The sequence below is a fragment of the Phyllostomus discolor genome, chromosome 14 (assembly GCF_004126475.2).
Source record: "Phyllostomus discolor isolate MPI-MPIP mPhyDis1 chromosome 14, mPhyDis1.pri.v3, whole genome shotgun sequence".
Classification (NCBI taxonomy): Eukaryota; Metazoa; Chordata; class Mammalia; order Chiroptera; family Phyllostomidae; genus Phyllostomus; species Phyllostomus discolor.
In genome coordinates, this window is record NC_040916.2 from 28,290,271 (window position 1) to 28,312,046 (window position 21,776).

Consider the following 21,776-nt stretch of genomic DNA (forward strand, 5'->3'; position numbering starts at 1 on the left):
GCACCTCCCCCAGGAGCCCACCCTGAGCCCCATCTGCCTCCTCCAGGCCTCAGTGAGTCCTAACTGTCCCTCTGCCCTCGGCCCAGGGGTGGTCACAGCCCACACTGCTGGGAGCCCTGGGATCCAGCCATCCTTGTTGATTTCCCTATGTCACCCCACCTGTCACTGTGAACACACTCAACCCCATCTCTGTGTCACGAATTTCCTTCACCTCTTCCTGATGTGACCTTTGACTGACCTCACTGTCCTCAGCCATCACACCAAAGCCTCCAGGTGACAGTCATCCGTGTCCCTTAAACACTTTCATGAGCACTTTTGTCACCAACAGCCAGAGTGACAGGAGCACCGAGGTCAGCTCCACACTGGGGACCGTGTGGGTTATAAAGGGTCACCTGTCACAGGACCACCGGGAGGTTTGGCTGGTGCTGCCGCGTTCTCTGTCCCTGTTGCTGTCAGTCACCAGTGCCCGAGTCACAGTGTGAGAAAGTGCTGTGAGGGGTGTGTTGTCAGGGAATGATCTGTGCAGGTTGTGGGGTCCTCTGTCCTCTCTGACCCTGCACCCCTGGGAGTGAATCACCCTACAACACAGTCTGTTACAGTCTGAGGAGTTGTCCATGTTGCTTTTAGTCCTTAAGACACCTTCTCCTCTCCTTGGTCATTACCATCAGACAAACACCCCCTTCAAACAGGCCGTCTGTTTCCTGTGGGTGCTCTGACAACACATGGTCACCACCTCACTCGGTCCTTGTCCCAGCCCTCACAGAGCAGCAGTGACTGTGGAACACGGCAGAACTCGGGGACACACAGGGGCAGGAGGGGAGGAACTTGGTCAGGTCCCCCCTCCCTCTCCCTGCAGCCCCTTCCTCCAGCCCCGCCCCTCCTGCCTCTTCCTCCCACAGAGACCTGTGGGCCCCAGGACACCTGCCGTCCCTGGTCCCTGGGCAGTAAGTGGGCACACCTTTGAGACCACGACATCAGGTCACTCCCCCAAAACTGTCCCCAGCAAGAGCTAGGGAGGAAAGAGGGAGCAGAGGCCTTATGGGGTTCTCATTGGGACACAGAAGGACCCACTCATCACGCTGGAAGAGGGTTGTCTTCACGTTTGAAAGGAGGGAGACACAGACAAGGAAAGGTCATTCTTTCTGTCCCCCCCCACCCACTGTCCTCACTGAGCCTCTTCTCTCTCCTCTCCTCAGCCCCCTCCAGCGTCCACTCCCCTCATCTGCAGCTCTGAGGACCAGGCTGAACCCTCTCCCAGTGCTGGGCTTCCCCCCACCATGCTGAGGCCGTGGAGACACCACCAGGCTGTGCCGGGTGTGGGCCTGGGTGTCAGCAGGGTGAGGGGACACTGGGTCTGGAAGCTCCTCTCTGAGTGACCAGACAGGAGGGGGTGGTGCAGACACAGAGAATGAGCCTCTGAGCCGGATGGGATGGCCCCTCACCCAGTAGGAAAGGCTGCACGTGCTTCCCACACAGGAGCCAGGAAACCAGAGAGCCTCAGGCTCACTCACCTGCATAGACCTGAGGCCACTCCTCACCTGCAATGGAGACAGACAGTCACCTGAACTGTACTTTCTGAGTTGGTTCCTTCGTCTGCCTTGTGCCCCCCGTCATCTTCCTGTGTGCCCCCCACCCTCCCCACCTCCCCCTCTGCCTGTTCCCTCCCGGGCTCCCCCTCCTCTTTCCATCAGCTGCAGCTCAGGACCCCCAGGCGCCCTGCAGGGGCTGTCCCAGGGTCACCGCACAGCTGTCCTGTCCGTGTCTGTGCAGCAGTCACCTGACATCCCTGCTTTAGGTTCTGAACTTTCAGTTTCCTTCTGACAACCACGGTTGGGGACAGTGAATAAAAATTCCAGAAACAAACAATTCAGAAGTTTCAAACTGCACATCAGTCTGAGTGGCATGATGAGGTCCCCTGCTGTCTGCTCTGACCTGGCCCCTCACGAATCCCCCCGAGTCCAGCACGTCCACCCTGGGGCTCCCTCCCCCCCTTAGTCACCGAGGGCCATCTCTGTGACAGTCGTACAGTCACAGTATCGCAGCGCTGGTGTTCAGTCACCCGTATTTTACTTAATAATGACCTGAAAGTGCAAGAACAGCGATGCTGCACTGCTGGTGTGCCAAAGAGAAACCTTCCGTTACGTGAAAAGGAAAAACCTCGTGTATTCAGGGTTTGGTCCTCTATGTGATCAGACACCCCCTACGGGACCTGGGCTGTGACCCTTTCATATAAGCAGTGACCAGGTCCTTCAGGACCTGGGTGTGTCTGCACACACACTGCCCTGTGTACACACGTGAGTACCTGTGTGCTGGGATTCATTCCCCTCAATCTGCACTATTTCCTGCCCACTCCGGAAACAGCGGGGCAACCTAATGGGAAAGTGTGAGATACTACTTGTTCAGCAGTGACGGTAAGTCTGTGACGACTGACAGGGCCACTCCTGTTTTTAAGACACTTTTCCTCTTTCTGCCTTCCTTCTCAGTGCGCTACAGAGGTTGCTAACCAAGCAGGGAGGGAAGGACTCCCACACTGAGTCATGTCCCTGCCTCCTCTCTTTCCTTGGTTCTCTGGTGTCCCGTGAGAGCGCCCCCTGGTGGAGAGAGACCGCAGCCCCTTCTCCACTGTGAAAACCTCTACTTGGTCCCCCAATTAGAGTCCTCCTTTCTCCCTCTGGGAGGTTAGCGGGGAGGAAAGGGGTTGAACTATCCAAGCAGAGAGGCTGAGATGGGGGTCCGGGTCACTCACGTGGTAGGTACGGGATGTTTGTCCACCCTGCAGGGAGCAACGTGAGGGGTCAGTGACACGTGTAATGCAGGGACCCCAGGACGTGTGGGCCGGGGACCACCAGTTACTGAGTTTGTCCTGCAGCTTCTTTGGAAATGAGCAGGTAAAGAAACTCCTTTAAAGGGGATGGAATAGAGGGCCTGCGTGGTGGGTGCAGGGTGGGTGGGGAGGTGGCGACCACCTGCAGCGGGGCCTCACCTTTGGCGCTTTGCTCCTGCGTGTTCTGTTGTCCCGACGAGAAGCACAGCGTTTTCACCATCAGCACAATCACGCCCACGCCCACGGCCACCATCCAGGGCTGCAGCATCCGAGGAGGCGGCGGCGGGGGCTCTGCGAAGGGTGAGCCTCAGCTGATCCCCGAGTTGGGTCACAAGGTATCTCGGGACTGAAAATAATCGTTCTCCCCCCAAAGTGCCCAGAACTTTCACTGGCACATAACACTGTTGTCTTCAAGTAACTGCCTCTCACATGGGAAGATTTTGAATATTAACAACAGGATACAAAGTCACTGAAATCTCTCCACTCCTCCTTCCTCTGCTATTTATTATCCTCTTCTGAGTCACTTTAATCTGGGGACTAAGAACATGAAGTTTGGGGCTGGAGGACCTGGGTTCCAATTCTGGGTCTTCCACCTGACTAGCTCTGTGACCTTGAACTAATGACTTAACCCCCTGTTCCTGGTGACCTGATCTGTAGGGCGAGTAAATTCATGCTTACACAGTGCCTGACACATAGTGAGTGCCATGCTAGTGTTTGGTACATTTTAAAACCACAAATACAGTTTTACTTTACTTTGTGTACAGCAAACAGAGCACTCTATACAAGCTGGTCTGCATGATTTCTCTGCTCATCCTGGGTCTGGGCAAATTTCCCACCTCAGCAGAGAGAGCAGGTGTGTGTCTGCTCTCACAGGGCAGCAGGGTCCCCATTGGGGGGCCCTCGCAGGGTCTGACTCCCTGTTGTTATAATTAGTGTACAGGAAATAACCCCTTATATGGGTCACTACACAGAAGTGTGAGCTGATCGGTCAGGTAAAGTCCCAGATGGGGTCTCGCATAACTGAACGAGTACACTGGATGAGGTGTCCCTAGTGTTCCCAGAGGAAGTTGTGCGTATGATTAGAACAAACTAGAACAAACAATAGCCAGAAACCTCTAAGAGTCACTGTCTCCCCACAATTCCGCCATCAGAATGTGTTACCAATCACTTTGGTTTTTCCTGTGTTGCCAGTCTCACAGGTGGAAATCACCTCCCTAGTCAGTGAGATTTGACACATTTTTATGAGTTATTTTCTTTTCTGTAAACTGAATTTCCTGTTTTACATATTGTTCTATTTTCTTGTTTTATATTTGAAGATTAGCCCTTTTTCTAATTTTGCATTGTAGGTATCTTTCCCCTTTTTCTCATCTCTTTGCTGATCTTGACCCTTTGTCCCCAGTCCCCATCCCCTGGCACCGTGTGTGGCCCCAGGAAGTGCTCAGAAGGTGTCTGTGACACAAACGGCTTCATGGGGAAGGAGCAGCAGGTCCCTGCTCTGTCCCTTCTGTTCCCTGCAGAGACCCAGGTCAGCAGCAGACAACCACACCTTCCCCCGGGGGCACCCCGGAGCCCAGGCCAGAGGGCAGGGCACTCACCTGGGGTGGAAACCCTGGATGACCTCTCCTGGCCCAGCAGGGGGTTTCTGATGACACAGGAGACCCCCTCCCCAGAGCTGTCCTCCAGGATCACAGAGGCTGAGGCTGCATAAAGGCCCTGGGGGTCTGCAGCCCCTGTGGCCACCTCAGCAGACAAGCTGAGTCCCTTGGCATCTCTCCCCTGGATCTGGGGCTGCGGGTACCAGCCGGCAGTTGTGCAGGTCACACGGATCCCTCCAGCCTCATAGCCCTTCATTTCAACATGGGGGTCAGAGCCCAGATATGTAGTCTGTACTTTAAAAATTGTCTGCATGTTTTCAATTAAAATTTCTTTCTAAGTAGGGAATACATTTCCACATATTTTGTGAATGTTTATCATTTTTTAAATTTCCAACTTTCGGAAATTTTAAATAAAAAATAAATAATAACAATTAAATAATTCATAATGGTAATCTTATACTTTTTTATATAAATAGTAATGATTTTATATTTCTTGTATTTTGGAACTATCAACTGAGAAGCATGAATTGGTTGCCTTTCATAGGCTGCCTAACTGGCGATAGGAAACCAGGTGTCTGCCCTGACCAGGAACTGAGCCCCCAGCCTTTCGGTGTGTGGGATGATGCTCCAACCAACTAAGCCACACTGGCCAGGGCTTTATAATAAACCTTTAAGATGCACACCTGGTAACCCAGTCATTCTTTTACCATTATTTCTGCAAATGATGACCTGCTCACGTATATGTGACTCAGATAAACAGCCAGTTTGCTTAAGAATTCCAGACACTAACTTCAGAAGGAGCTCACTCCACGCTCAGACATTCAGCTCTGGGAGGTTTGCTGACCTGACCAGTCCCCTGAACAGACTGTGTTGTTTGCACATAGTCCCCTCGACACAGAACTCTCAACACCCTCCTTTCCGTGTCTTCACTGTGTTTCTTTTCCTTCCTTCTCTCTCCTTGCAAAAACACTGCCCATGTCCAATTATTCAGTTGGTCTTTGAGCTGAGACCCCCACGATCTCAGGCTGTGTGCCCTTGAATGGACCTCCTTTCCTCCCACCAGTCTCTGTCTCTCAAATATTGATGAGCAGCAGGCAGCCCAACCTGGGTTTGGTGTCAACCTCTCTCCTAGAATCTCTAGGAACATGCTCCCAGAGACGAGCAGGAGAGACTGTGAGGGGCCTTGCCCCTCTCTGACCACAGGAAGTACCCAGGGACGGGCAGGCGTCCAGCTCCCTGGTTCCCGTTGTCTCCCTCCCACAGGTGTCCCAGTGCAGGCCTTACCTGCCCTGCTCCACGCTCCCCCTGCGCCCTCACCTTTTTGCTTCCAGCTCCACATTCTTTCTCTGGGTGAAGAATGACCTGCCTGATCTCCAGCTTCTCAGCCTCTGTCTAAAGGGGCCTGGGGCCCTAGCTTTCAGCAGCTCACTATAATTAACCTTTGCTCTCCCAGATGGAAATCACAGAGCAAAGGTACTTCAGGGCTCTTTACTATAGGTGTGTCTCTTATCTGATAGAAAGGGTGGGGAAGGAGAAAGGGTGTCCACCAAGGGAAACAGGGCAAAGTCTCTCTTTGAAAACACTTGTTCTCTGATTGGCTCAGAGCCTTGTGTCTCATCAGTTGCTGGGCAGAAACCAGCGGACAAGGTTGGCATGAACTGGGACCCCGAATTGGATGGGGCAGTGCAGACCAGCTCCAGCCCTGACTCCCTGCCTCTGGGTCTCTCTGTGTGCTCACCTGCGTGAATCAGTCCTGGGTGAGGGTGTGTGTGAGCAGTGTCTCACTGCACACACCTGCTTCATGTCACTTGTGTCACAGTGTGTTTAGCAGAGGAACCAGGACAGAGCAGCAGAGGGCAGTGTGGGAGGAGAGGAGGGTGCAGGAATTACGGGGTCACTGTGGTCATTTGCTAACGACTTTGACAGCAGAGCCCAGTGCAGGTGGGACAGAGAGAGGGCAGGCCCCCGCCACCTGTCCTGGCCCCTGTGACACTCAGGTCTGAGATCCACTCCCAGGCAGCACCGTGTTCAGGTTCCCACGGGCAGTGCTGTCAGGGGCCGATGGGCAGGTTCCAGGTTTTCCAGGGAAGGTTCATGGGGGCGTTGCTGAGAGGGTCCATCCACCCTCTGCCCCTCATCTGAGCTGCACCTGGGTTTCAGGTGTGCCCACTTCTCTATGATGCAGAGTCTGTGTTCTCTGAGGTTGGACGGGAGAGGCTGTGAATGCATCTGTCAGGGGACTTTGGGACCAGCAGGGTCTACCTGTGGTCTGGGGCCCCTGAGACACTGTGTTTAGGTCTTAAGGCTGTGAGCTGAGCTCCCAGGGCAGAGTGTGGCCGTGGCTGGTGGACTGTGATGCATCCCATCGTGTGAATGTGGGTTCTGGGGTGGAGGTGGCTGCTCCCTTGTGCCCCATCTGTTCCCTGCTGCTTCTCACTGAACAGACCAAAGTTTGGGGGGAGGGTACTGCACTGTGCCCACCCCCCTTATTGTTGGGAGAGGCTGAGGGACTGAGTTTGAGACGATGGTTTGCAGGTGGATGCTGTGTGTTGTGTTTCTCCAGAGAGTTCCATGCTCCTCCCACTTCCTCCTTCCTCTTGGGTGGACACTGTCTCTGGGGCTGGAGTTTAGCAGCCATCCTGTCACCAAGAGGCCACCTGGGGATGGAAGCCACACGCTGAGAGGGCAGAGAATGGAGACACGTGGAGGCTGGGGTGTGGATGCCTCTCTGAGCTCTCAGACCAGCTCTGGACCGCCGCCCTCTGGGGTCATCTCACGTGAGAGGAACGTGGACCCGTGTTTAGTTGAAGCCCTGGGCACCTCTGGTCTCTGTTACCAGCAGCAGAACACGGGTCTTCCCGCCCCACCCCCTCTGTCAGCAGTTTGTCAGGAAAACTACAAAGATAGAGCACAGTTGAGAGAATGTTTCAATGAACATAAACATACCTACTGCTCATTTTTTACTAATTCCTCTTTTTTTTCAATTGTCCTATAGTTTTAAAGATTGAATGTATTGGGGTGATTCTGATTCACTAACCCATACAGGATCAAAGTGTACAACCAAAAACCATCATCTGCACTCAGCATCGTGTACCCATCACCCCAAACGACTGTCCCCGGTTTTGACTCCTTTGCCCACCTTCCCCCACCCCCTCCCCCTGACTCTCACTACTCAGTTGTCTGCGTCTGTGAGTTACGTGTGTGTGTGTGTGTGTGTGTGTGTTTATGGCTCCTTCCTTACCTTCTCCCACTCAGCCCCCCACCCCTCCCTTCTGACGGCTGTCAGTCTGTCCTGTGCATCCAGGCCTCTGCACGCCCACTGTTGAGGGTCCACAGTGCACGTTTATAACACACACTTACTTCATAGTCATCCATCCTTCTGCTGATGCCTTATGCTTAGTTATCTGCAGCCTTTTAAAGTAAGCTGGGAGCATCAGCACACCTTCCCCTGGGAACTTGCACACACCTGTCACGCAGAACTCAGTCCTGAAATTCTCGAGGCACCAAACTTGTGTTTAAAACGTGGATGTAGGAGTAATTTTCAGTCATATGTTCAAACACAATAAGTGGGTATCCCTTTCTTCTAAATGCCTAGTCATTCCCAATTTTATGGATGGTCTTACCCAGGCCCCTGGCCCCTCCTCCTAAGATCAAGGCCACCTCCAATGTTCTGTCAGCTGGACACTCCCTGACAGCCTGGCACAGGACAAGCACCAACTCAGGCCCCTTCTCTTGGTCCCCTGGCATCTGATGACAGAGGTTCTGGCGTCACCGCTGATGCCACAGCAGGGGACTGTAGTTCCTGGGGACCTGTAGGATGTGGGACCCCATGAATCCCCTCAAGATGGCAGTGTGAACCCTGAGAAAAAAGACAGCCCTAACAAGGGGTCTTGGTGGCTACCTGGACTCACACATCGAAGAACAGAGCCTGGTGGCCATTTCTGCTCAGGGTCCCTCCCACAAACTGGACGTCACGGAGAGGCCTGCACTGGGCTGCCGGCCCCGCACTGACCCTTCCTGCACGTGATTCTTCCCCCTGAGCCCGCCCTTCTGCGGAAACCTCCTGGAATCCCGCTTCAAGCAAAAGGACCCCGGCTTCCCCATCCAATCACAGGTGCACAGCTAGGGCTAATTAGGGCGTCTCAAACAGGATAGTGCCTTCTGAACCAACCAAACTGTAAGGATTTGGAGTCCTTATTTGCACGAGGATGGGATAGGGGTGTGGGCCCCTGTCCCTGTGAGCCAGTTCGCCACTGTCTCAGAGATACAGTTTGTCTTTCCAGCTGACACTGAACTTTGGGCAGATACTGCAACGGAAAGCTGACTGGGGACAGCTGTCCAGTCACTCAGTGGTCTGGTCCCTGGGCCTCTTGTCTCCAGGACAGTCCCACAGCCCGGTTCCCACGTCCCTGCTCCGTCCCAGTGGAGCCGGTTTGCACGGAGCAGATCCCTTCCCTGCCCCCAGTCTGGGGGTCACTGTTGCTGTTGAATCGGCCGGGACCGTGGGCGCCGGCAGGGAGCTGCGGAAAGGCATGAGGTGGATTTGAGAAATTAAATAAAATGTGTGCGTGGACCTTACAGTAAAGAGAAGTGAGACTGGATATCAACTCTCCCTGCCTGTGGTCAGGCTGGGGTGACAGGCGCGTCCCTCCCAGCCAACCCCACGGGGGACAGGGAGTGACTTTCCTGCCCAGGTCAGGCTGCAGCCACAGAGTGGGGGGGAGCCCCTTCTCTGAGGGCCCCTGCTGTCTCACCCACAGATTCATCCACCGAAAGCTTTGCCGCTAGAAGTCGTATCCGTAAGGGGTACACACTCGAGCGTGGTTGGGAGCACCCTGGTTGCTCTGACACAGAGAATATGCCTAGTTTCCTAAAGCTTCGGGCCTCTTTAGAGTTTGCTCATGCAGGAGTCGGCAGGCCTCGGGACGCAGACCTTGGAGAATCACTAGGGGACTTTACCACCACAGTCCTGACCTAGGTGAGAGTCCCTGTGACACAGGTTGCTGCCATCAGAGCCCCCACTTGTGTCCAAGAGACCCCCTCCCTCTTCTGATTGAGGAATGTCTCCCCAGACTGACTCATGCATGTTCCATGGAGTAAACTGAGGAACCACGATCCTCTCTGCTTCTCTCTTTTCTGGGACCAGAGTTCAGGTTCTGCTGTTGTCACCTGACAGCTTTCCACATCTCAGGTCCCTATTTCCGGCATCATGTCAGCCATCCAAGGTGAGGTCAGGTGAGGAGCCCTGAAAGCCCATATCCTTGACCTGCCCTCCTCACTGGGTGGGACCCCTCTCCACCCTGAGCTCAGAGGACAGCGCCCCTTCTGTCCCACCTGCCAGAGTTTACCCCGGTGTCTCCTTTCCTCCGCTGAAGCTGAAAAGCCTGCTTCCTGTTGTCCCCTTCTCGCTAACCCGCCCCTGGGAACAGTCAAGACCAGACAACCAAGGATGCAGAAAGTGGAGAAGACATTTCTCCTCTTCTCCCATCAGTGCCTGTGTGAGGCAGGGGACCTGGGACCCTGAGTCCTCTGTGGCCAGAGCCCCAAGATTTCCAGTGACTGATCAAAGTCCAGGATTGGTCGGCTGAGGACCAGCCAGCCAGTGGCATTCCTGAGTCTAGTCCCCACCAGTTGCTAGGTAGAATACACAGATACTGCACCTGGCTTTTAAAATTCCCTTTTCTCTTTTCAGAGCCAATGCTTTTTTTTTTTTTCACTGTCTTGCAATTCCACGAGTGTCTTGGGGCCTCAGATAACTGATAGGACAGAGGCCTGTATGTGTGCACGTGCCTGACAGGGGCGACTGTTTTGGGGTTGCACAACTGTGGAGGTGAATATGCACCTTCTTTCAAAAGCCAAGGAATATCCTTCAAGTTGCAGGGCTAGTAATGGGGCGGGGCCGTGGGGGGATGCAGCAAGAGGCTGAGGGTTAGAGAACACAGCAAGACAGCAGCTGCAGAGTGGCTATGGAGACCTTGTGTCTGAGTCAGAAACTGGGGGCTGAGAGACGTGAGGACCCTGAGTGAGAGGCAGGGCCTCTCCTTCCCATGGAAGGTGGCTCTGCAGGGCCCGCAGGACCATGGCAGAGAACTAGGTTCCCTCCTCTGCCAGTAGATGGTCTCCTTGGGTCTAGCACCCTTACACCCACTCAATGCTCCCTTTCTTGGACCCAAAGACTCCATTTAGGTCATTTTGTACACTTCTTCTACAATAATATTCACAAAACACATTTCCAAACATTTCCTGCATTTTCCTGAATGCTTCCTCTGGAGGCCCCAAATTCCCTCTGATGCTGTCAACCCTGCAATTAGCGCACGAGCAAGGGCCCCACCAGCAGTGACTCCACCCCTGGGACCCTGTCCCCATGTCGTTCCCTTCAGGTGACCTGTTCCCTCACGTCTGTCCCTGCGAGAACGACCCCAGACGGTCCCAGCCTGGAGGGTCTCAGCTCCTCTGACAGCAGCAAGAGGGGCCACTGGGTCCCGTCACTGCAGGGAACTCAGCTCTGCCAGCAGCCAGAGTCAGCAACGCAGACTGGGCCCTGGGTCCTCCTGAAAGGACCCAGCCTGTGGACACAGTGATGTCAGCTCAGCGAGAGCCATGCTGGACCTCTGACCTACAGAGATGTGAGGTAACAAATGTGTGTTGTGTCAGGTCAGGGCATGAGTGGGTGTGTACCACAGCAGCAATGCACAACCAGTACAACAAGGATTGTGTGAGAATGTTGGAAGGAGCTAAACTGTGAATGTGTGGTGGGTAAGCATGGGGGCTTAAGTCTAGAAGAATCCCCATTGCAGCGTGAGGATAATTGACAAATTTATTTAACACATGGGACAATAATGACCACATGAGGTTGGAGGGACACATGGCGAACAGTCACAGTGATGATGATGATGAGGAAGAGCGGCCTTCCCCCAGGACCCACAGGTGACAGTGGGAACCTCAGTGGGTGGTCAGCGGTGGGCGTCCCTGTCCTGGACGTGGGTCCCACCGTGTGATGGAACTTCCACTGACTTCTGTCTGCCCCCTCCCCCACTGTCCTGCTCACAGATGACCTCCAGGTGGGAGGTGGGAGGGTGGGTCTGCTCTGTGCCCACGGGTCACAGGCTGGTTCAGAAAGTGGCCGCTGGTCCCTTCTCAGCCTGTGTGATGGGGTCACTGTGAGTTCACCCTCTGGACCACGGCGTCCTGCAGAGCCCGTCAGTGAAGGGTGGACCATGGCTCTGACAGTTGACCTTGGAGGATCCAAGTGGGGTGTGGCCTTCAAGTCACCTGCAGTGACCTTTACCCTTGGTGCCCTGGGAGGGACCCTCGGGGCTGCCCATGACCCTGCCCGACAGGACAATCAGCTGCAAAGGGACAGTCCAGAGGGAGGGGGAGGGGCAGGGGATGGACATCATTCAGCACTAAAATCTGAGTGAATTATGTACGTCAGTTAACTTGCCACTGCCTGTTGCCACAGTTTCCAAATGAGGCTGCCTGACAAGGTGATTGTGAGGATGAGTGAGATTCACCTGAAGCAGGTAGCACAGCACCCAGCACATGTGAAGTCACCTGTAAATGTCAGCTCTGGTTGTTTGAAGCCACCTGAGTCACCTTTGGAAAGTTAATTCACTGTGTGTACCCTCATCTTCTATCTCTCATGTGGAAAAATGGAATGAATATTAGTGAAGTGTGCCACTCAGTGTTGTTTAGTAAATATTTACCTGCTGTGAGGTTTTGCTGCTGAGGAGGGCCTCTGATGCAGGCCAGAGGTCTGAGGCAAAGAGAATGCTTCAGCCTGAGAGTCCCTGTTCCCATCAGCTGAGCCCGGGGACACTGGGGTCTCCAGGGAGGGGTCAGGCCCTGGGTCAGGCACACGGCATCTCCTCACTGCTTTCTGCGCTGGGCAAATGGTCAAGGGAGTGGGCTCATTTCTACAAAGCATGAAAACAGGCCTCAGAGGCCCAGAGAAGCGGGTGTGCGGGAAGGTGAAGATGTGGGACCCATCGATGGCATTGTAGAATGAGACCTCCCCCAGCTCATAGTCCAGGAAAACCCCCACCCTCTCAGGGGGGCTGATATTTGCCAGTGGGGTCTGCCGGTCAGTGAAAACCAGGTATTCATTCCCAGGATTCAGCCCCACTGTCCAGAACCCATTCTTGGGGGCCATTTTAACACCATCTTTCCTCCTCACGTTCTCCCTGCACACCCCAACACGCCACTGTGCCCTGTCCCCCACCTCCACCTCCCAGAAGCGTCTCCCTGAGGCAAAGCTCTCACAGCCCAGCACACACTCATTCCCACAAAATCTCTCAGGGTTTTCTGGCAGGTTCTGCCATGTGTCTATCCCTTGAAGGCTCCTCTGCTCCTCAGAAACCAGGAGGGCGGGGTGCGCCGTGTCTGGATCCAGAAACACATCTGCTGCAGGGGGGTCAGAGGGCGTGGGGTCAGCTGTGGGGCCCGGACATCAGAGCCTCAGCCTTCAAAGCCTGGGTCTGGGTAGGGGGCTGAGTTCACAGTCTGGGGTCCCCAGCCCACCCTGGATGAGACCCTCAGCCATGCCAGGGACACTGCAGGGGTCTGTTGTTTGGGGAGGAAGGGGAGGGTGAGGAGGGTTGGGATCTACCATATTCCTGTTTCTGCCCCAAAATGCACATGCCCACCTGTGCTGTACAATCATGTCTATTAAACATCAGCCCTGGCTCTGCACCCTGAGCTGGGGGACGTCCTTTCCTGCACAGTCTCCCTTCCTCAGACACCAGCTACGGAACATCTCGAGTTCAATTTCCTGTCTGTGAACTGGGGGTAAAACACTGGTCTCTGGGGTGGGATAGGACAAACAGGTGGTATACTGAGCCCCAGGCTGGGCACAGAGGAAGTGCCTGGTGTGACAACAGACACCGTGTCCCTCCTGTGCTCGGGGCCAGGCTGGGGATCCATGTGCTCTGGGGTCCACTCCCCACCTGTCCCACCCCCTCTGGCCCAGGACTCAGTCCTCCATGGACAGCACCCCTGGGCCCCTGGGCTCTGGTTACTGTGGGGTTTGGCCAAGGGGAGGCGCTGGCTGGACACGGGAAGGAGGGCGGAGAGGGGGGCACAGCCCTGACCCCCAAAACCCCAGGGAGATGCTCCACCCAGCACCTCCCCCAGGACCCCCCCTGAGCCCCAGCTGCCCCCTCCAGGCTCCAGTGAGTCCTCCCTGTCCCTCTGCCCTCGGCCCAGGGGTGGTCACAGCTCCCACTGCTGGGAGCCCTGGGGCCCAGTCATCCTTGTTGTTTTCCATAATGGCACCCCACCTGTCACTGTGAACACATCCAACCCCATATCTGTGTCACAGATTTCCTTCACCTCTTCCTGCTGTGACCTTTGACCCACCTCACTGTCCTCAGCCAGCACACCAAGGCCTCCAGGTGACGATCATCCATGTCCCATAAACATGGCCATGAGCACTTTTGTCACCAACAGCCAGAGTGACAGGAGCACCGAGGTCAGCTCCACACTGGGGATCGTGTGGATGATAAAGGGTCACCTGTCACAGGACCACCGGGAGGTGTGGCTGGTGCTGCCGCATTCTTTGTCCCTGTTCCTGTCAGTCATCAGTGCCCGAGTCACAGCGTGAGAAAGTGCTGTGAGGGGTGTGTTGTCAGGGAATAATCTGTGCAGGTCGTGGGGTCCTCTGTCCTCTCTGACCCTGCACCCCTGGGAGTGAGTCACCCTACAACACAGTCTGTTACAGTCTGAGGAGTTGTCTGCATCGTTTTTAGGTCTTGTGACACCTTCTCCTCACTGTGGTCATTACCATCAGACAAACACCCCCTTCAAACAGGCCTCTGTTTCCTGTGGGTGCTCTGACAACACACAGTCACCACCTCACTCGGTCCTTGTCCCAGCCCTCACAGAGCAGCAGTGACTGTGGGACATGTCAGAACTCGGGGACACACAGGGGTGGAGGGGAGGAGCCTGGTAAGGTCACCCCTCCCTCTCCCTGCAGCCCCTCCCTCCAGCCCCACCCCTCCTGCCTCTTCCTCTCACAGAGACCTGTGGGCCCCAGGACAGCTGCTGTCCCTGGTCCCTGGGCTCTGGGCAGCAGGTGGGCACACCTTTGAGACCACAACCTCAGGTCACCCTTTAGAACTGTCCCACTAAAGAGCTGGAGAGGAAAGAGGGAGCAGGGGCCCTCGGGGGTTGTCCTGGGGACACAGAGGGACCCACTCACCAGGCTGGAAGAGGGACATCTTCAAGTCTAGAAGGAGGGAGACACAGACAAGGAAAGGTCATTCTCTCTGTCCCCCCCCCCCCACCCACTGTCCTCACTGAGCCTCTTCTCTCTCCTCTCCTCAGTCCTCTCCAGCGTCCACTCCCCTCATCTGCAGCTCTGCGGACCAGGCTGAACCCTCTCCCAGTGCTGGGCTTCCCCCCATCATGCTGGGGCCATGGGGACACCACCAGGCTGTGCCGGGTGTGGGCGTGGGTGTCAGCAGGGTGAGGGGACACTGGGTCTGGAAGGTCCTCTCTGAGTGACCAGGCAGGAGGGGGTGGTGCAGACACAGAGAATGAGGCTCTGAGCTGGATGGGATGGCTCCTCCCCCAGCAGCAAAGGCTGCACGTGCTTCCCACACAGGAGCCAGGAAACGAGAGAGCCTCAGGCTCACTCACCTGCATAGACCTGACACCGATCCTCACCTGCAATGGAGACAGACAGTCACCTGAACTGTCATTTCTGAGTTGGTTCCTTTCTCTCCCTTGTGCCCCCTGTCACCCTCCTGTTTGCCCCCCACCCTCCCAACCTCCCCCTCTGCCTGTTCTCTCCCCGGCTCCCCCTCCTCTTTCCATCAGCTGCAGCTCAGGACACCGAGGTGCCCTGCACGGGCTGTCCGAGGGTCACCACACAGCTGTCCTGTCCGTGTCTGTGCAGCAGTCACCTCTCATCCCTGCTTTAGCTTCTGAAGTTTCAGTGACCTTCTGACAACCACGGTTGGGGATAGTGAATAAAAGTTGCAGAAACAAACGATGCATAAGTTTTAAATTGCACATCAGTGTGAGCAGGGTGATGAGGTCCCCTGCTATCTGCTCCGACCTGCCCCCTCAGGAATCCCCCCGAGTCCAGCACGTCCACCCTGGGGATCCCTCCCCCCGCTTAGTCCATGAGGAGCGTCTCTGTGTCAGACGGACGGTCGCAGTATCACAGCGCTGGTGATCAGTCACTCTTATTTTTCCAGTAATGACCCCGAAGTGCAAGAACAGTGATGCTGCACTGCTGGTGTGCCAAGGAGAAACCTTCCTTTACGTGAAAAGGAAAAGCCTCGTGTATTCAGGGTTTGGGACCATCTGTGGTCAGACAGCCCCTGGGGCACCTGGACCACTACCCTGTCATATAAGGGATGACCAGGTTCTCCAGGACCTGGGTGTGTCTGCGCACATGCTGCCCTGTGTACACACGCGTGTACCTGTGTGCTGGGATTCATTCCCCTCAATCTGCATTATTTCCTGCCCACTCCGGAAACAGGGGGTATCCTAATGAGAAAATATCAGATACTACTCTTTCAGCAGTAACGGTAAGTTTGTGACAACTGACACGGCCACTCCTGGTTTTAAGACACTTTTCTCTCCTTCTGCCTTTGTTCTCAGTGCGCTACAGAGTTCGGCAACCGGGCAGGGAGGGAAGGACTCCCACACTGAGTCACCTCCCCTCCCCCGCCCACTCTCCTTTCAGGGGATCTCCGGGTGTCCCACGCGAGCGCCCCCTGGTGGAGGGAGGCCGCAGACTCTTCCTCCTGAGACAGACCACTGCCTGGTCCCATCAGCGTCCTCATTTCTTTCCCTGGGCGGTGGGGGAGAGGAGAGGGTACAGAAAAGGCTGAGCTATCTGAGCAGAGAGGCAGAGATGCAGGTCCAGGTACTCACGTGGTAGGTAGGGTATCTTTGTCCACCCTGCAGGGAACAACGTGAGGGGTCAGTGACACGTGTAATGCAGGAAACCCAAGACATGTGGGATGGGGATCGCCACTTACTGAGTTCATCCTGCAGCTTCTCTGGAAATAAGGAGAAAAAGAAAGTCCTTCAAAGGGGATGGAATACAGGACCTGCGTGGTGGGTTCGGGGTGGGGCCGGGAGGTGGTGACCACCCGCAGCTGGGCCTCACCTTTGGCGACTCGCTCCCGCTGCTCCTTGGCCTGAGCTGCTCTTTTCGCTGCCTGAGCTGCTTCCTTCTCCTTCTGAGCTTCTGCTTTCTCCGCCTGAGCTGCTCTTTTCGCTTCCTGAGCTGCTTCTTTCTCCTTCTGAGCTTCTGCTTTCTCCGCCTGAGCTGCTCTTTTCGCTTCCTGAGCTTTTTCTTTCTCTGCCTCAGCTGCTTCTTTCTCTTCTCGCTCCCTCTTCTGCTCCTGGGACAGGTCCTGGATTTTCTTCCGCTGTTGCCACCACAACCGTGCCAGGAGACCCAGCAAAACCTTCAGGGCCACTGTCCAGGCTAGCAGGATCCCAGAAGGTGGCATCAGGGGCTCTGCAAAGGGTGAGCCTCAGCTGATCCCCGAGTTGGGTCACAAGGTATCTCAGGACTGAAAATAATCGTTCTCCCCCCAAAGTGCCCAGAACTTTCACTGGCACGTAACACCGTTGTCTTCAAGTAACTGCCTCTCACATGGGAAGATTTTGAATATTAAAAACAGGATACAAAGTCACTGAAATCTCTCCACTCCTCCTTCCTCTGCTATTTATTATCCTCTTCTGAGTCACTTTAATCTGGGGACTAAGAACGTGGAGTTTGGGGCTGGAGGACCTGGGTTCCAATTCTGGGTCTTCCACCTGACTAGCTCTGTGACCTTGAACTAATGACTTAACCCCCTGTTCCTGGTGACCTGATCTGTAGGGCGAGTAAATTCATGCTTACACAGTGCCTGACACATAGTGAGTGCCATGCTAGTGTTTGGTACATTTTAAAACGACAAATACAGTTTTACTTTACTTTGTGTACAGCAAACAGAGCACTCTATACAAGCTGGTCTGCATGATTTCTCTGCTCATCCTGGGTCTGGGCAAATTTCCCACCTCAGCAGAGAGAGCAGGTGTGTGTCTGCTCTCACAGGGCAGCAGGGTCCCCATTGGGGGGCCCTCGCAGGGTCTGACTCCCTGTTGTTATAATTAGTGTACAGGAAATAACCCCTTATATGGGTCACTACACAGAAGTGTGAGCTGATCGGTCAGGTAAAGTCCCAGATGGGGTCTCGCATAACTGAACGAGTACACTGGATGAGGTGTCCCTAGTGTTCCCAGAGGAAGTTGTGCGTATGATTAGAACAAACTAGAACAAACAATAGCCCGAGCAGGTTAGGTCTTTTTCTGCAGTCTAATTTTCCACAGACACCAGCTACGGAATATCTTGATTCTCAATTCCCTATTTCTGAAGTAGTAAAACTCTAATCTGTGGGGAGGAATGAGACAAATGGGTGGTATACTGAGCCCCAGGCTGGGCACAGAGGAGGTGCCTGGTGTGACAACAGACACCGTGTCCCTCCTGTGCTCGGCGCCAGGCTGGGGCTCCACCTGCTCTGGGGTCCACTCCCCACCTGTCCCACCCCCTCTGGCCCAGGTCTCAGTCCTCCATGGACAGCACCCCTGGGCCCCGGGGCTCTGGTTACTGTTGGGTTTGGCCAAGGGGAGGCGCAGGCTGAACACGGGACGGAGGGAGGAGGGGAGCACAGTGCTGACCCCCATGTCCCCCAGGAGATGCTCCACCCCTGCACCTCCCCCAGGAGCCCACCCTGAGCCCCATCTGCCTCCTCCAGGCCTCAGTGAGTCCTAACTGTCCCTCTGCCCTCGGCCCAGGGGTGGTCACAGCTCCCACTGCTGGGAGCCCTGGGATCCAGCCATCCTTGTTGGTTTCCCTATGTCACCCCACCTGTCACTGTGAACACACCCAACCCCATCTCTGTGTCAGGGATTTCCTTCACCTCTTCCTGATGTGACCTTTGACCCACCTCACTGTCCTCAGCCAGCACACCAAAGCCTCCAGGTGACAGTCATCCAGTGTTCCCTGGATGTCCCTTAAACACTTTCATGAGCACTTTTGTCACCAATAGCCAGAGTGACAGGAGCACCGAGGTCAGCTCCACACTGGGGACTGTGTGGGTTATAAAGGGTCACCTGTCACAGGACCACCGGAAGGTTTGGCTGGTGCTGCCGCATTCTCTGTCCCTGTTCCTGTCAGTCATCAGTGCCCGAGTCACAGTGTGAGAAAGTGCTGTGAGGGGTGTGTTGTCAGGGAATGATCTGTGCAGGTTGTGGGGTCCTCTGTCCTCTCTGACCCTGCACCCCTGGGAGTGAATCACCCTACAACACAGTCTGTTACAGTCTGAGGAGTTGTCCATGTTGCTTTTAGTCCTTAAGACACCTTCTCCTCTCCTTGGTCATTACCTTCAGACAAACACCCCCTTCAAACAGGCCATCTGTTTCCTGTGGGTGCTCTGACAACACATGGTCACCACCTCACTCGGTCCTTGTCCCAACCCTCACAGAGCAACAGTGACTGTGCAACACGGCAGAACTCGGGGACACACAGGGGTAGTAGGGGAGGAACTTGGTCAGGTCCCCCCTCCCTCTCCCTGCAGCCCCTTCCTCCAGCCCAGCCTCTCCTGCCTCTTCCTCCCACAGAGACCTGTGGACCCCAGGACACCTGCCGTCCCTGGTCCCTGGGCAACAAGTGGGCACACCTTTGAGACCACGACATCAGGTCACTCCCCCAAAACTGTCCCCAGCAAGAGCTAGGGAGGAAAGAGGGAGCAGAGGCCTTATGGGGTTCTCATTGGGACACAGAAGGACCCACTCATTAGGTTGGAAGAGGGTTGTCTTCATGTTTGAAAGGAGGGAGACACAGACAAGGAAAGGTCATTCTTTCTGTCCCCCCCCACCCACTGTCCTCACTGAGCCTCTTCTCTCTCCTCTCCTCAGTCCCCTGCAGCGTCCACTCCCCTCATCTGCAGCTCTGCGGACCAGGCTGCACCCTCTCCCAGTGCTGGGCTTCCCCCCATCATGCTGGGGCCGTGGAGACACCACCAGGCTGTGCCGGGTGTGGGCCTGGGTGTCAGCAGGGTGAGGGGACACTGGGTCTGGAAGGTCCTCTCTGAGTGACCAGACAGGAGGGGGTGGTGCAGACACAGAGAATGAGCCTCTGAGCTGGATGGGATGGCTCCTCCCCCAGCAGGAAAGGCTGCACGTGCTCCCCCCACAGGAGCCGGGAAACCTGAGAGCCTCAGGCTCACTCACCTGCATAGACCTGAGGCAGCTCCTCACCTGCAGTGGAGACAGACAGTCACCTGAACTGAGGTGGTGACTCACCAACTCATTTCTGAGTTGGCTCCTTTCTCTCCCTTGTGCCCCCCGTCATCTTCCTGTGTGCCCCCCACCCTCCCCACCTCCCCCTCTGCCTGTTCCCTCCCGGGCTCCCCCTCCTCTTTCCATCAGCTGCAGCTCAGGACCCCCAGGCGCCCTGCAGGGGCTGACCCAGGGTCACCGCACAGCTGTCCTGTCTGTGTCTGTGTAGCAGTCACCTGACATCCCTGCTTTAGGTTCTGAAGTTTCATTGACCTTCTGACAACCATGGTTGGGGACAGTGAATAAAAATTCCAGAAACAAACAATTCAGAAGTTTCAAACTGCACATCAGTCTGAGTGGCATGATGAGGTCCCCTGCTGTCTGCTCTGACCTGGCCCCTCACGAATCCCCCCGAGTCCAGCACGTCCACCCTGGGGCTCCCTCCCCCCCTTAGTCACCGAGGGCCATCTCTGTGACAGTCGTACAGTCACAGTATCGCAGCGCTGGTGTTCAGTCACCCGTATTTTACTTAATAATGACCTGAAAGTGCAAGAACAGCGATGCTGCACTGCTGGTGTGCCAAAGAGAAACCTTCCGTTACGTGAAAAGGAAAAACCTCGTGTATTCAGGGTTTGGTCCTCTATGTGATCAGACACCCCCTACGGGACCTGGGCTGTGACCCTTTCATATAAGCAGTGACCAGGTCCTTCAGGACCTGGGTGTGTCTGCACACACACTGCCCTGTGTACACACGTGAGTACCTGTGTGCTGGGATTCATTCCCCTCAATCTGCACTATTTCCTGCCCACTCCGGAAACAGCGGGGCAACCTAATGGGAAAGTGTGAGATACTACTTGTTCAGCAGTGACGGTAAGTCTGTGACGACTGACAGGGCCACTCCTGTTTTTAAGACACTTTTCCTCTTTCTGCCTTCCTTCTCAGTGCGCTACAGAGGTTGCTAACCAAGCAGGGAGGGAAGGACTCCCACACTGAGTCATGTCCCTGCCTCCTCTCTTTCCTTGGTTCTCTGGTGTCCCGTGAGAGCGCCCCCTGGTGGAGAGAGACCGCAGCCCCTTCTCCACTGTGAAAACCTCTACTTGGTCCCCCAATTAGAGTCCTCCTTTCTCCCTCTGGGAGGTTAGCGGGGAGGAAAGGGGTTGAACTATCCAAGCAGAGAGGCTGAGATGGGGGTCCGGGTCACTCACGTGGTAGGTACGGGATGTTTGTCCACCCTGCAGGGAGCAACGTGAGGGGTCAGTGACACGTGTAATGCAGGGACCCCAGGACGTGTGGGCCGGGGACCACCAGTTACTGAGTTTGTCCTGCAGCTTCTTTGGAAATGAGCAGGTAAAGAAACTCCTTTAAAGGGGATGGAATAGAGGGCCTGCGTGGTGGGTGCAGGGTGGGTGGGGAGGTGGCGACCACCTGCAGCGGGGCCTCACCTTTGGCGCTTTGCTCCTGCGTGTTCTGTTGTCCCGACGAGAAGCACAGCGTTTTCACCATCAGCACAATCACGCCCACGCCCACGGCCACCATCCAGGGCTGCAGCATCCGAGGAGGCGGCGGCGGGGGCTCTGCGAAGGGTGAGCCTCAGCTGATCCCCGAGTTGGGTCACAAGGTATCTCGGGACTGAAAATAATCGTTCTCCCCCCAAAGTGCCCAGAACTTTCACTGGCACGTAACACCGTTGTCTTCAAGTAACTGCCTCTCACATGGGAATATTTTGAATATTAAAAACAGGATACAAAGTCACTGAAATCTCTCCACTCCTCCTTCCTCTGCTATTTATTATCCTCTTCTGAGTCACTTTAATCTGGGGACTAAGAACGTGGAGTTTGGGGCTGGAGGACCTGGGTTCCAATTCTGGGTCTTCCACCTGACTAGCTCTGTGACCTTGAACTAATGACTTAACCCCCTGTTCCTGGTGACCTGATCTGTAGGGCGAGTAAATTCATGCTTACACAGTGCCTGACACATAGTGAGTGCCATGCTAGTGTTTGGTACATTTTAAAACGACAAATACAGTTTTACTTTACTTTGTGTACAGCAAACAGAGCACTCTATACAAG

General features: G+C 55.1%; 1 protein-coding gene across 1 annotated transcript; it reads right to left on the reverse strand.

Moving 5' to 3' along the window:
* Positions 1-974: 974 nt before the first annotated feature.
* Positions 975-21,243, reverse strand: LOC118498109 (butyrophilin subfamily 3 member A3-like). Its single transcript, XM_036015214.1, has 12 exons — positions 21,150-21,243; positions 19,660-19,686; positions 16,710-16,900; positions 16,413-16,431; positions 16,306-16,332; positions 15,058-15,084; positions 14,618-14,644; positions 12,200-12,822; positions 11,708-11,768; positions 2,984-3,115; positions 1,512-1,538; positions 975-1,009 (listed from the first exon to the last, which is right to left on the reverse strand). The coding sequence occupies exons 1-12, from the start codon at positions 21,241-21,243 to the stop codon at positions 975-977; spliced, it is 1,290 nt and encodes a 429-aa protein (XP_035871107.1).
* Positions 21,244-21,776: the final 533 nt, after the last annotated feature.

Bases quoted from the DNA above. Each gene is read 5' to 3' on its own strand.
- LOC118498109 (XM_036015214.1), bottom strand. From the start codon at position 21,243: ATGGTGGCCGTGGGCGTGGGCGTGATTGTGCTGATGGTGAAAACGCTG. The intron at 16,901-19,659 runs GTGAGTGAGCCT...CACCCTTTGCAG, and splicing joins GCTGCCTCAGGTCTATGCAG to AGCCCCTGATGCCACCTTCT. The intron at 11,769-12,199 runs GCTGAAGCATTC...GTCCCTTTGCAG, and splicing joins ATGGGAACAGGGACTCTCAG to CTGATTGTCCTGTCGGGCAG.